Consider the following 14,595-nt stretch of genomic DNA (forward strand, 5'->3'; position numbering starts at 1 on the left):
CCTTCCTTACCTTGTTGTTCTTGGTGGGGGTGATGGGCTCCAGGTGCTCACTGGAGATGCTGACAACCTTCTCACTGTCCTTCAGGTACACGGAGCACATGCCTCCCTGTGAGTGGGGACAGCCTGGTCAGCCTCGTCTGCTCCCACCACAGGACTGATGCTCATACTTAGGGGGCACAGGCTTAGGGCTCATTCTAAGAAGTCACTTTCCCAAGGTGACACACAGGAAAGGCCAAGGCTGAGCCTGGTTCCAAGGCCTGGAGTCTGTGGTGTGTGGGGGCAGGGTGACCAGCTCAGCAAGGGAAACACCAGAATGAAGCTAGCTTAGGCCAAAAGGAAGACTGCTTCTCAGGCACTTGACTCTTTGTGTCTCAAACTGGCTTCAGCTTCTTCCCCACACTTGCTCCTCCTCCTGGGCCCGTTTCAGGTATGGCCCAATGGTCCCAAGGTCCCAGCCAGAGCTCTGGACCTTGTCTTGGTCAGCTCCTTCACTGACAACCTCCAGCTCTGAGGCCTGACCATTCAACCTCTTGAGGGCCTCTCCCACCTTCCTCCTTCCCTTCTCTTCCCCAGGCCCAGTAGTACAGACTGATCTCCACCAGGCTCCCAGCCCCCAGTCTCACCACCTCTAATCCATCCCTAATAGAGCAACATAGTGAATTAATTCCAAACCACAGAAGTGATCCCTACTTAGATTCCTCCATGACCTCCCAGTGCCCTCAGGACACAGTCATTTCCCAGGCTGGCATGTGACCTGGCCCCAGCCACTTCTCTGACCTCATCACCTTCGATCTTGGTTATTAATATTCTAGCCACAATGAATATACGTCAACCCTCCAGATGTGCCAGGCTTTCCCTCACCTCTAGGCATTTGCAAGTCCCCTCTATCTGCAACACACTTAACTCCTTCCCTAGCCATTTCCCTCGGCTTACTCCTATTCATTCTTCAGGTCTCGATGCCGATGTCTCCTCCAGAAAGCCCTGCCTGATCCCCTCCAAAGTTGGGTAAGGTGGCTTCTCTGGGTTTGTATGGCTCTCCTTGCCCTCTGGGCTTCCTGCATGCCAGATCGGGCTACTCAAGCTGCCACTGTCTTGGGAAATGTATGGGGACACTGTCAGAGGACATGTCCCACTGGAATTTGAAATCTGTGAGGGCAGAGCCTGGAGCTGTCTTGGTCTCTGAGGTTTGTTTAATTAATTCAAATATTTACTTGGAGAGCCACCAAGGTACCAGTCCTTCATTCAGAAAAGACTACTTAGGGATAAAACAAGCTTATAATCAAATAATCACACCAGGGTAAACTTTAAGCTTTTAGGCAGAGATAGATAACATGAAAAAGAATTACATGGACCTATAAGAGACAGATCTGAAATAGCCTAGGTGCTTCCCTGAAGGATGAGTAGGAGTTAACTAGACAAAAAATGGAAGGAAGGAAGTTCTAGACAGAGGAAGTGATGAGCAAAGGCCCTGAGACTGGAGGGAACTCAGTGCCTAAAAAATGGAGAGGCCAATAGTGCTGGAGTAGGGAGAGCCCAGGGGCTGTGTGGGTGCCCCACGCTAAGCCGAAGCCTGGCACAGTCCATGTTACTGAACTCATCTCAGAGGAGTATGTCACAAGGTAAATCACACTCCTGGGTGCCAGTCACTGTTCCAGGCAGCTGGGACCCAGGCCTGCGCACAATAGGCAAATCTCAGCTTTGTGGAGTTTGCATGCCAAACCTTTCCACATCTCTTTTTCCAGCTACAAACGCACTAGAAGATGTGGTTAGATAGTTAAAAAGAAAAACAGCAGCAGTAACCACAGAGACTGGGGATCCCAAAGGAGAGGATGCTTGCCCACCCACCAACCTGAGCCCCGCTTACCGTGACACTGCGGATGACACCTGTCTGCCCCACCACCTGCGTATCCAGGTAGGTGTCCCGCACCTTCACCTGGATGTCAGTGGTTACCCAGTCGCTAGAGTTCTGCTCAATGCCTGAGCCTGGTGTGTGTGGGTTGTAGCCACCAGGGGAGGGAGCTCCAGGTGTCATCGGACTGTAGCCAACAGGGCTTGGGCTGGGGCTGGCCTGTAGGGGAAAGAGTTGGGAATAGGTCATCTGGCCTGGCTGTCCTTATAGGCCCGAGGCCCACCCTAGCCCACCACCCTCAAGGGCATGCCAACTGGCCAGCACCTGATAGGCCATGGGCGAGGGTGTGGGGTGGTAGCTGGCCGGAGAGTGGGTGTTCTGGTAGCTGGCTGGGCTTGGCGCCACCTGGTGGTAGCTCTGGGGGCTGGGGCTGGGTTGGTAGGAGCCTTGCGGAGAGGGGGCTGCATAGGGGGAGAACTGGTCTGTGTTGTACCTGCAGAGACAAGAAGCAAGGCAGGCACTTGTTGAGGGTGGCCAGGAAGAGGAGGTGGTGGCATTGGGGAGGGTTTGGGCAGGGGCTGATTAGGGCCAGCCCCAGTGGACTCACATGGCTGGCGTCCCTGGCGTCTGTGGGTTGTACTGTGGGTTGACCTGTGGGGACGAGGGGTCTGGGTAGCCAGGTGTTTGAGGATTGGGGGTACCCCCGTAGGCCTGTGGGGATGGGGTGGGCTCATCATCAAAGGCATACTCGTATTCTTCCTCAGCCCTGTTGGGGAAAGAAGTCTGGTTGAGAATGACTGTGGTGATCACGATGTAGGAAATGCTTCCAGAACAGCACTGCAGCCAGGCAAACCGAGGCAACTTCATCCTCACAACAGCCCCATCCAGAGGCCTCCATTTCACAGCTGAGGAGACTGCGAGGCAGAGATGAGGTTGCTGGTGCACGGTGACACAACCTGTCACATGACCAAGGTCACACACTCTGTTTCCAGGCCCAGGTTTTAACCACAGCATGCTACTGTGGTCAGACTGGAGAGATAATTTTGCCCCCAGCCACACTACTCCTTCACAGACCAGCCTGGGACTGGGAGCAGAGAATTCAGGGTGCACTATACAGACCTCTCCACTCCCCCATGCACCCAGCGTAACAACTCACACAAGGCACACACCCACGATGGCTCAGGGAACTCTGCGCATCCCCCAACTCCTGGTCCTTACCGTGATGGCGTGTTAGGGTTGTTAGGGTCCCAGGCCCCACTCTGGGCAGGAGTGCGGCTGCCGTCATGCAGGGGCGTCTGCGAGCCATAATGCGGGGTGCGGCTACCTGGAATGGAGATGCGTGTGTCCGTCAGTTCTGTCCTGTCTCCAGTCCCCCACATCACCCCTCCTCCCTATCCTCTGGGAAGCACTCACCATCCTGGAGAGGTGTCTGAGAGCCATACATGGGTGTGCGGGAGCCAGAGCCATACATAGGCGTCTGGGAACCATACATGGGAGTCCGCCCATAGGTCGAGGTCATGCCACCCGGGCGCCGTGAGCCCCTGTGGACACAGAACTTGTAGGGTCAGCAGGGCCTTCTCACCATCTGACAACCCCCTCCCAGCCCTGCCCTGGCCCGTACACTGTAGTAAGTCGCTGACGGTCCACAGAGATGGTCTGGCAGGTGGAGTGCAGCTCCACACGGGCCGTGGACTCCGTGGCATCCTTCACCACACCAATGTAGCCTGGTGGGGAGCAGGAGGTCAGGCCGGGAGGGGTTCTCCTTCACCACGCCCCTCCCCAGGCCTTCACAGGGCCTCGCAGGTCACCTTTGTAGGGCCCCTGGGAAATGCGCACAGTCTGGCCAATGAGCTCATTGTCTCTCCGCCCTCGGCCCCTGCTCATGCCGCCGCCACCGGGGCTGCCAAAGCCACCATGCTGACCTGGGGAGGGAGGAGAATATCATCAGTCCCCAGGGCTGTGCCCTCCCCTCACATGCTGTGCCCACAGCCACGGCACCCTCAAACCCCCTCTTCACCTCCTTGACTCTCCCCATCCCCTGCTGGGTTAGAAGCCTCCTCTAGGCTCCCCCTACCAGAGCCCTGGGCTTTCCCATCACAGCCCTGACCACCCTGAGCTGTCACTGTGGAGAGGGGTCAGATCTCCTGTGGGCTGTGAGCCCCATCATGGCTGAGCCAGCCCAGAGCAGGTGCTCAGTGTGTGAGCTGAACAACCTCCCTCCCACACCCCCCCGACACATCCCTGACCCAACTCCCCCTTACCTCCAGCGCTGGGGTGCATGGGGCTGCTGATCCGGGGGCTCATAGGGCCAAAACCACCCACAGTGACGTTGGTCACATCTCGGGGCTAGAGGAGGGGCAAGAAGTGAAATGGCAGGCAGGGCCTGGGTGACAGGTTCCCAGCCCCTGTGCCAAACTGTCTGCCTGCATTTGGGAACAGTTCCTATTTGATCCTCCTGGCAGCCATCCCCCCTCCTTCTGGTGACAATGCCTCAACTCCCCTTTGGGGAAACTGCCACCATCCCTATGCCATTGTGGGCGTGTCAATCAAGACACCTGGGCCTTCCCTGGCCAAGGAATGGGTCTGAAATGTGGTAGTTAGGAATTTAAACCCCTAGTGACACAAAAACTGCATGCCATGGAGTTCATTATCCCATCTGCAGGACCCTGGGGAAACCACTTCCTGGTCCCAGTTACCCAAATCCCAGGCTTGTTCCTTTCTGATAGCTGATCCTGTACAACCTTCCTACAAGTCCCACCTCAGGGCCTTTGCACTTGCTGTTGTTCCCCTGGGATATTCACATGGCTCTCCGTCCCTTCATTCAGGTCTCTGCTCAAATGTCCCCTCTTCAAAGAGGTTTTTCCTTAACCTCCTCTATCTAAAGCAGCAGCCTCCATCGTTCTCTATCTCCTTAGCCTTACCTTTTATAGACCACAGTATTTTAAAGAGGAAAAAAAAAAACTAGAGGGAAAAGCTAGGAAAACTTTCATTATAAATGCCAATTAGACATTTTGCTCTTCAAATCCAACAAGTTTCTTTTGGGTTATCTCACAAACATAAAGAACATAATATAGGGTGAAAGTGAAATATGTCATACTAACAATGTATCAATGTACATGTTAAATCATTTTTAAAACTGCTTTACCATAGTATTTGGTCTTTCAACAATAAAATATATAGATTTATTAATTTATTACATAAAACAAGAAAAAAATATTGGTTTTTTTAAATTGCAACAAGTTTACTATCAAGTTTATATACCACCCATATAAAACATAAAAATTAAACAGATGGAACAGGTTTTCATCTGTTAATGGTTTAGAGCAGTAGAATAAGTTTAAACTTCAAATTCCAAGTATCCATGCAATTCTGTGTTAGTTTTAAAATAAACACATCTCCGGTAGAGAGAGCTCCCTCCTTTGGAGCCTCCCATCCCTTCCTTACTGCCTCCCACAGGGCAGCATATATACAGTTCTAGCAGAAAATACACAATTTAACCTAAACAGCACATAGGATCTCTCTCTGCTCAGGAACGGCACTTTGCTCCAATGACAGGAGCAACAAAGTTGTACTACTTTTAGATAACTGTTTTTGGGAACCAGGTTTTATAAAATTTAAAATAGGTATTATGTTGCCTCCAAACTATTTTGGATCGCTTTACCACATTTCTAAACAAAACAGTTTCCTAAATGCAGATGTACGAGGTGTGATCAAACAATACAGTGAATGTTTAAGTAAAAACAAATTATTACAATAAAAGACACAATGCCATTAATCCCCCTCAAAATACTTCCCCTCGCTTTGAACGCACTTATCCCATCATTCTTGCCACTTCCTGAAGCAGTTTCTGGAAGTCCTCTTTCGTGTCTTTAGTTGTGCTGTCATGGCTGCCTCGATGTCCTGAATTGATTCAAAACGCTTCCCTTTCATGGTCATTTTGACTTTGGGGAAGAGCCAGAAGTCACATGGTGCCAGATCCGGTGAACACGGTGGATGAGGACACATCATGTTTTTTTTTTTAAAGATTTTTATTGGGGAATTGGGGGAAGGGGAACAGACAAATTGCTGTCCTTTTGTTCTTCAGTCTAGTTGTGGAGGATGTTGCTTCACTGGCCCAAGTTGGCACCATCATTGTGCTCTTCCCAGGCGAGGCAGATCAGTCGTCGGCTTCTGGATGGCCGCTCACTGCGGCTGCTGGCTACACATGGTAGCCCATGGCAACCCACTGCAGCAGGGGCTGCAGCCTATGCCGTTGCCGGCGACCCCAGCAGCCCAGCTCCAGGTCGAGCTGTTGTTAGCATCTTAGCTGTAGAGGGCAGTATCACTGGCCCTCATATGTGGGATCCAAACCGGGGCCCTCTGGCATCCGGTCAGTTCTTAACCATCACGCCACTCGGCCGGCCCCATAATGTTTTTATTTGATAGCAATTGTCGTATCAGGAGCAATGTGTGACACGGAACCTTTCCGTTGTTATCACAAAATACGGTGAATGTTGCTGCCGAGTGCCATCCAACAAAAAGGCAGGGACCTTCAATAAGGGAAGTTGCACGTCGAACCTTAGTAGCAGTGTGTGACTAGTTTCTACTTGTTCGGTACAGTCAGTCAGGTATGAACTACGGCTTAGAGAAGGTGTGTTTTAAAGTGTGCCATAAACCATTCTCTATCAGGATAACGCTCCGTGTCACACATGCTTCCAATACAGCAATTTCTGTCAAATAAAAACAATCACGTTGTGTCCTCATCCACCTTATTCACTGGATCTGGCACCGTGTGACTTCTAGCTCTTCCCTAAAGTCAAAATGATTCAGGATATCGAGGCAGCCACGACAGCACAAATAAAGACACGAAAGAGGACTTCCAAACTGCTTCAGAAAGTGGCAAGAACAATGGGTGGGATAAGTGTGTTCGATGCAAGGGGGAGTATTTTGAGGGAGATTAATGGCAGTATGTCTTTTACTTTAATATGTATTTTTTAAATCTTTTTTTAGCTGAGTCATCCTGCCACCTGTTGGTAGCTCAGCTCAGGCCCATGTGGAGATCGAACTGGTGACCCTGTTGCTCAGAGCCCACACTCTTAAGCAAGCTCTTAACCAACTGAGCCACTCGGCCGGCCCTTGTAGTATTTTTTTTTTAATTTAAACATTTATCGTATTTTTTTATCACACCTTGTATATTGATCCAGGACATAATTTACTTAAGGAAAAAACCTAAATTAGAGTAATATAGTGAGAGGAACTGAAGCAGGAATTATAAATAGCACCATCAAAACCCATGCTGTAACCCCAGTCACACATTCAGAGTAAAGAATGTTATATTGAGATGTACTGTATCATCATAAGTCAAAGACAATCACCAACATCAACTATATATAGACTGCGAAACAAAATTAAATGCTTATATTTGAATATGGCTGTGTTTGATCTTTTCACAACTTACTGTATTTTAGAAACAATGCTTGCACTGCCACATTATAGCCACTTGCCTTTTATTCAACCAAATCCTAAGACCCTTCCATTAGGTGAATGAATAGTATCATTTACTAGATTAATGAAAAGTATAAACCAGCAGATCTATTCTTTCCCTTTCTGAACCAATTCTTCTCTACAACACAGCAATAAATAAAATGCTTAAACTTCAAAGACAGTCCCTGTTAGGCAGCAGGCAAAACACAAAAGTGATCACATTTACTAAGGAGAACTGAAAGTAAGGTACGAGGACATCTCTAAAAAATAAGGATAAAGATAACACATTTATTTTTAAAATGAATAAATAAAGCAGTCCCCATCATTCTCTATCTCCTCCTGTTTTATTTCTCTTCACAGTGCTTGTCATCACCTCATGCTGCACACTCTATGTATGTGTTTATCTATCTGTTCATCTCTGGAGCAGAAGCTCCAGGAGAACAGAGCTTTGTCTCTTGCTCACTGCGGTATCTCCAGCGTCTGGCACCTAACAGGTGCTGAATAAAACCGAATGATTTGGTAAACAGCTCAGAATCCCAATAAACCGTTTTTTCCCACTTTGCCAAGGACCTGACACTGACATTTGTCTCCTAATCCTCCACAAGCCAATTCTTGTCACTCCTGGGGTCAGAGAAGGCCGGAGAGCCAAGCCAGGTACTCAACAGACGGGTGCCACCATGCCCATCTCACCTTCGAGCCCCCGGCCAACACCAGGTGGCGGGTCTTGCAGACAAACATGCCCCCGTTCTTCACCAGTTTCTTGCAATGCAGGAAGGCAAAGCTGCGGTAGAGATGGCGAATCTCGCCTTCCCGGCCCTGGAGGGGAAAGGACGGTCACTCTTGTGGCCATGCCCTACCTCTACTTTTCCAGACACAGCAGGAGCTCATACTCACTGAATGGGGGCCGTCAATGACCTTGACGATGTCTTTCACGTGGATGTTGTTCTGTTCCGAGTCCAAGGCCACGGCAAAGCGGTTGTCCTTCTTCCGGGTCACAGCCTGGTGCCTGACAGTCACCACCTTCCCATACATGTTCAGTACCTACAGAGGGAGTGGGGGCATGCTGAGGGGGTAAGAGTGGCAAGGGTGATATGGAGCAGTGCTTCCCTAAAGTGGGATGATCCTTCCTGTGGGAGACTGCAGGATGTCTAGACTCCCTGGCTCTGGGGCAGGCAATGCCAGAGTGCCAGCCCCTAGACACTGGGTCAACCAAAAATGTCTCCAATAATCTGGGAAGACACTGAACCTCCTGATTGAAGTTCAGGGCCCCAAGAGATGGGCAGAGGGGAAGATATTAACATAATAGCTGATGTTTACCTGTTACTCTATACCAGGCCCCAGGCTAAACTGTTCACACAAGATTTCACTGAAGCCTCAAAACTGCCCTCTGAGATGGATGCTGTCATGATTCCTGGCTTACTTACACAGGGGGAGTCTCAGGCCCAGAGAGGGCAAGTCAGCATCCCAGGGTAACACAGCACCAAAGCAACAGAGCTGAGATGTAACTCTAGAATCCAGAATTCTAAGCACTATGCTGTGTGGCTCCCACATCCTCGGTGAAGGGGTGAAGGGGAGGGGGGCACCTTTAGCAAAAGTCCTTTAGCAAGCACTGAGTGCCAGGATGCATACCTGACATGAGAGGTTCTTTCACAACTAATTCAGTAGATGCTGCTAATACCTCCATTTTACAGGGTGGGAAAATGAGGCACAGAGAGGTAACTGACTTGCCAGTTGCCCAATCTCACATAGCCAGCCGTGGGTAAGTGAGGCAGGTCTGCAACCCAGAGAGGTCTGAGTTCTTAGGCACCATGCCCTCTGCCACCTCCCAGGACGAGGAGCTCGAGGGAGAGGAAGGCCTCTAAAGTAAGCTCGCCACTGAGTGCAGCACCCACACCTGGAATGTCTCCCGCTCCAGTCGCACGATGACGCCCACGGTCTGGGGGTCCAGATGCACCAGCTCCCCCCATTCATGCTGGCCCCCGACATCCACACCTGACGCCGTCTCCGAGCAGAGCTGCAGGTCCCGGGGGAGCACCTTCAGCTGCCAGGACATGGGGAAGGAAGGAGTGAAGCAGGGTCCAAGTGGCTCACCTGCCTGGGTCTCCTCTGGACATGTCCACCCTGCACCCACCCTCCTAACCTACCTCGTGCATGGTAAGGTCGGAGAAGAGGATGACAAAGTTCTCCTCCACTCGCACAATAAGGCCTGTGTCACCCTCGAATCGGCCAGCAATCACCTTCACATGGTCCCCCATCTTGAAGTACTTCCGAAGTTCCTGGGCCGGGAACTCCAACATGTCCTGTGGATTGGATGTGGAGACAATGAGCAGGTGAGGGGGAAGCTACCACAATTCACCTGCCCAACCTGTTTTTAGAATTCACTTGAGTTCTTGGAAAAGACCCTAGCCAAAACCCACTCTAGGCAGACATCACCCAACCAGACTACCTTAGGCCACCGGGATAACCCTCAGACTGCTCCGGAGACAGCTGACTTCAGACAGGATATCAGCCTAGACAGCCCGTTACTCCACAGAGAGCCAGCCTGTCCCCCGACATGACACCAGACTAGATGTCACCTCGCGCCTGCCTGGAAATAACCTTACCCCAGACACACCATGTTAGCCTAAATAAGCCCTCGGACTGAGAGGAAGGGAGGGGGAAGAGGGAGGGGAGGGAGAAGGGGAGGGAGAGAGGGAGAGGTAGGGAAGGGGGGAGGAAGAGAGGTGGGGGGAGTAAGGGGTGGGAGACAGACAGACAGACAGACACAGTAACCCAGCAGCCACCTCAGATTACTCATGGTTACATCTCTCAACCCAGTACCTACGTACAGGCAGTGGGTGCCCACCTTGAGGTCCTCGTGCTTGGGCATGATGGTGATCTTGTTGCCATCCACGCTAAGGATCTTTCCCTGCAGGTTGATGAGCTCACCCTCACACACCTCCACATTGTCCCCAGGTTGGAAGTTGTGCTCCCGCTCCTTCCCTGCAAGGGCAGACAAGGGGCTGACTTGGGGGCTGCCTGCCATGGGCCACCCACTCCTCCTTGGCCTAAGTTACAGATGGGGACCAAATACCTGTGCTTTCAGTCACCACCTCCAGGTCAATGCCCTCTGGCTGGTCCTCAAACTTCTCCAGCTCGGAGAGTGTGGGCTTCACACCCTCTGTGATCTGAGCCCCAAGAGACAAGGGGAAGAGGAGGAAATGGACGAAGGTCAGTGTCACAGCCCAGCTGAGCAGGCTAGAAAGATGGTGAGAATTATTCCCCAGGGACACGCCTGACTTGAGGATTACCCAGGACAGGACCAGATAACCTACTGTTCTGGGGCCTGGGCTGCAGGAGGGAGAAAGCTTGGCCTCCCCGCTCCCCAATGCCATTAGCACGACCCGCTCTGGGACCCTCACCACAGCAGACATGGCGAAGCTCTTGAACAGAAAGCCCTTCCGGCTGTAACGGTTCCCCTCAAAGATGAGGAAGTCACCATCAGAAGCAACATCGCCCCCCAGGGACCTGGGATTTTGTGAGGGAGAGAAGATTGGAAGGGGAGCTGAAGAAGACAATCAGTTGAACCTGTCTCCTCCACTGGGAAAGAGGACCAAAGGATGACTGACCCATCCCAACACACGCCCTCTGGCGGGAGGGACCTCTCACAAAGCCCAAAGGCCTGGCTCGATGGAGAGGCACGCGGCCCCCGCCTTCCTGCACTCTGTTGCCCCTTCCCTGCTTTATTTCTCGCCACAGCACATGTCACCCACTGATGAGCTACTGTTGGACATGTCTCCCTAACTAGAATAGCAGCTCTGGAGGTAAGGCACTTAACATCTTTTATTCACTGTTTCCCCTGCAACAGAGCCTGCACATCAGACACTGAGTATTGGTTGGACAAAGTATCAGACAGTTAACATTCACGGAGCACTCAGCCTGTGCCTGGCCAGACACCACCTCACCGACTCTTCCCCAAAGCCTGTGACGGCAGTAATATGCCCCGTGTTTCCAGAGAAATGAAGAAATGAGGCTCGGAGAGGGCACAGCACATGGCCTAGCCAGTGAGTCGGAGTCAGGATTCTCTACTGGCCCTGCATCTGTGATAGGGGAAACTTAGTTCCTGCCCCATGCTTCCACAGTGGGGAGGGAAAGCGTCCCCCACTCCCCAAACAGAAGCAGGTGGAGCCCTCCTGCCACTCACTCAATAGTCTTCTCATTCACATGGTCAATTTGGGAGGGGGACAAGCATGCTCTGCTGGGCATGGCAGGGTGGGCATGAAGGATCACTCTGGTTTGCTCTCTGCCACACAGCAAGGGGTGGTCCAGTCGGGTGGAGACCAGTGCTGTAGGTGGGTTCAATTCAGGCATGGGAAGTATTAGCCAGGTCTCTGGGTCCAGATTAAAAGGCACATTCTATAATCCAGACAACGAAAAACTGTCTGGCTGATTCAATGGGTTCCAGAACAAGACCAGAGGGCAAGTGTCACCAGCAACTCTTCTTTTCCCATCCCCTCCTCTCCTGCCCTCCCTGTTGGAGCCCCTGCTAGGCCTGGAATGCTGGAATCCCCAGGATGCTCTGAGCTCTATCCAGCTGGGGAGGGAGAGGGAGACATCCTGGAGGAAGGGGCTCTATACCCCCATCTTGGCTGCCCAGGCATCAGGAGATCAGCGGAAAAGATTTTATAAAGCTTCATGTGTCGATAAATCCCATTTCAATATGTGATCCCATTAACCACACTTACTACATGCAAAGTGCTACTCTGGGTACACATGCATATCATTTAAATCAATTCTAACTATAATGCTAAGAAGCAGGGATTGTTATTATCCATCTTTGTAAGCAGAGGAAACTAAGACACAGGAATGTTATGTAACTTGGCTGAGGCTATACTGCCAGCTCACCACTCACAAACTACCCCTTGCCAGGGGTCCATCCTTGTGAGGGAAACTGCAAAGGCACAATCTGCACCACAGCTCTGGGGACCCAACCCAAACAAACCCCAAAACACTCACCTGATCTTCTCGGCATCAAACAGCCTCTGTGGAGGCCGCTTAAACTTCTTCCTCTTGGCAAACCAGTCTTTCTGTGGAGGAAAAGGGGCATGGGTGGAAGGGTGAGGGAGGAGGGCTTGGCCACCAGCAGGGATCAAGCATTCCACCTTCCCCCACGGGCAGCATGTCCCCATGGTACCAAGCTCATTCGGGCCTTGATGCGGTCGTAGTCAATGCGTGGGATCATCTTCAGGGAAATGGTGTTTTGGCTGGGCTCCACATAATCCACCTGCCAAGAAGTGAGTGGTCAGGAAGGGCCCAGCCCTCCCTCCCAGATCCCAGACACAGGAAGGACAAGGAGATGCCAGGAAGGGTAAGGCACAGAGAAGGTGATGGGGAAGAAATCAGACTGCTGATAACTCCCCAATTCTCTTTCTAGCCTGTCTTTCCTCTGACTAGTCATTGTCTGCTTGACATCTCCACTTGGATGTTTCAAAGGTCTCTCAAGGGGTCGGCCGAGTGGCGCGTTGGTTAAGAGCTGGCTTGGGACGCCAGAGGGCCCCGGTTCAGATCCCACGTATAAGTGCCAGTGACACTGCCCTCTACAGCTAAGATGCTGAACAACAGCTCAACCTGGATCTGGGCTGCTGTGAGTCGCCAGCGGCGACATAGGCTGCAGCCCCTGCTGCAATGGGTTGCCATGGGCTAACGCGTGTAGCCAGCAGCCAGCGTGAGCGGCCAGCAGCCAGCGTGAGCGGCCGTCCAGAAGCCGGCGACTGATGTGCCTCACCCGGGAAGAGCGCAATGATGGTGCCAACTTGGGCCAGTGAAGCAACGTCCTCCACAACTAGACTGAAGAATAAAACGACAGCAACTTTTCTGTTCTCCTTCCCCCAATTCCCCAGCGCTGTTCCCATCCCCCAATTCCCCAATAAAAATCTTAAAAAAAAAAAAGTTCTCTCAAATGTGGCATAACCACAACCAACCTCCTGATTTCCCCCAAACCTGCTCCTCTCCCAGTCTTCTCCCATTCCACTCTCCCCTCTGCTCAGGCACACAATCTGAGGATCATTCTTAACTCCTTTTTATTATATCTATATCCAATCTGCCAGCAAATCTTGTCAGCTCTGCCTTCAAAAACTCCAACCTCTTTCCTTTCCTCTGCTACTCCAACCTTGGTCTTGTCCCACCATCACTGGCCACCTTGACTATGGCATCACTGGTCTACTCACTGGTCTCCCTGCTCCTGTGGTCCCATCCAGTCTGTTCAAGGGTTTCTCAGTAATTCTTTGTTGTGGGGGCTGTCCCATGCATTGTAGGATGTTAGCAGCATCCCTGGCTTCTATCCACTAGATGTCAGAATAAACTCTCTCTCCAGTTGAAATAACCAAAAATGTATTCATACATTGCTAAATGTCACCCCTGCTTGAGAACCAGTCACCAGAGTAATCCTGTTAAATCAAAGTTACACTGTATCCCTTAGAACCCTCCATCTTACTCCAGTAAAAGCCAAAGCCCTCAACGATGGGCCTCCCTGAGCTCACCTCCTGCCACTCTTACCCTCACTCACTCTGCTTCATCTGGAGATGGTCCTATCTCATGTACTGTTCCTTCTGTCACAACACGCTTCTCCAATAACTCCACGTAGCTCACTCCCTCACCTTTTTCAGATCTTTACTCAATATGCTTTGATCACACACAGAAAATGGTCATTCACTTTCTGTGTGCTCACAATAAAATCCAGGCTCTGCTTCACCTAACCTGAGTGGGGTGCTGCTCTCTGCACCAGGAAGGGGGCTGGGAAGGACAAAAGGCAAGGAGAGGAAAAGGGAACAGAGGAACAGAAGTGTGAACCTGAGTCCTGGCCCCCTTGGTCACGCCACCCTGCCCCAGGCACCTGTGCGATGTCGTCCTTATAGATGCCCCGCTTGAGGCGGACCCAGGATTTTGGTTTCAGGTTGGCCACCTCCTTCACCACTTTGAGCACATCTGTCATCTCCTTGATGGGCACCATCTGCTGGTTCCAGTAGCCAAGCCGCAGGTTGCCCACGCCCTCAATGGCCTGCTTCACATGGGTCTGCTTGTAGGCCTCCACATAGATGTAGCCCTTCACGTGCTCTGGCGCCACCACCGACTTAATCTGCAGGGGCTGCAGGGCCGAGCCCGTGGAAGGTGGCAGTGAGACACAACTGCTAATAGTAGTAACAACTGCCACTTCAGAAGTCTCTCTTCCAGGAATTTATCCCACAGAAACATGTTGGCTCAATGACATGGACACAAGGATGTTCACAGCAGAGTTATTTATGAAA

At 51.4% G+C, this 14,595-nt stretch overlaps 1 protein-coding gene across 4 annotated transcripts in view; it reads right to left on the reverse strand.

The window, feature by feature from the left end:
• SUPT5H (SPT5 homolog, DSIF elongation factor subunit) overlaps window positions 1-14,595 on the reverse strand; it is a 34,330-nt gene that overhangs the window by 482 nt on the left and 19,253 nt on the right. For all 4 annotated transcript variants that reach the window (XM_019666272.1, XM_019666269.1, XM_019666270.1 and 1 more), the window contains 19 exons: window positions 14,184-14,435; window positions 12,486-12,575; window positions 12,308-12,378; window positions 10,714-10,819; window positions 10,386-10,479; window positions 10,158-10,294; window positions 9,457-9,612; window positions 9,207-9,353; window positions 8,207-8,353; window positions 8,003-8,128; window positions 4,111-4,195; window positions 3,658-3,771; window positions 3,471-3,573; window positions 3,263-3,390; window positions 3,068-3,173; window positions 2,457-2,615; window positions 2,174-2,342; window positions 1,865-2,068; window positions 11-106 (listed from right to left, as the gene is read on the reverse strand). In XM_019666272.1, coding sequence (XP_019521817.1) covers window positions 11-106; window positions 1,865-2,068; window positions 2,174-2,342; window positions 2,457-2,615; window positions 3,068-3,173; window positions 3,263-3,390; window positions 3,471-3,573; window positions 3,658-3,771; window positions 4,111-4,195; window positions 8,003-8,128; window positions 8,207-8,353; window positions 9,207-9,353; window positions 9,457-9,612; window positions 10,158-10,294; window positions 10,386-10,479; window positions 10,714-10,819; window positions 12,308-12,378; window positions 12,486-12,575; window positions 14,184-14,435 — 2,490 coding nt within the window. The remainder of the gene's footprint in view (window positions 1-10; window positions 107-1,864; window positions 2,069-2,173; window positions 2,343-2,456; window positions 2,616-3,067; window positions 3,174-3,262; window positions 3,391-3,470; window positions 3,574-3,657; window positions 3,772-4,110; window positions 4,196-8,002; window positions 8,129-8,206; window positions 8,354-9,206; window positions 9,354-9,456; window positions 9,613-10,157; window positions 10,295-10,385; window positions 10,480-10,713; window positions 10,820-12,307; window positions 12,379-12,485; window positions 12,576-14,183; window positions 14,436-14,595) is intronic.

This window comes from Hipposideros armiger, unplaced genomic scaffold, assembly GCF_001890085.2.
Source record: "Hipposideros armiger isolate ML-2016 unplaced genomic scaffold, ASM189008v1 scaffold_466, whole genome shotgun sequence".
NCBI classification, from domain to species: Eukaryota; Metazoa; Chordata; class Mammalia; order Chiroptera; family Hipposideridae; genus Hipposideros; species Hipposideros armiger.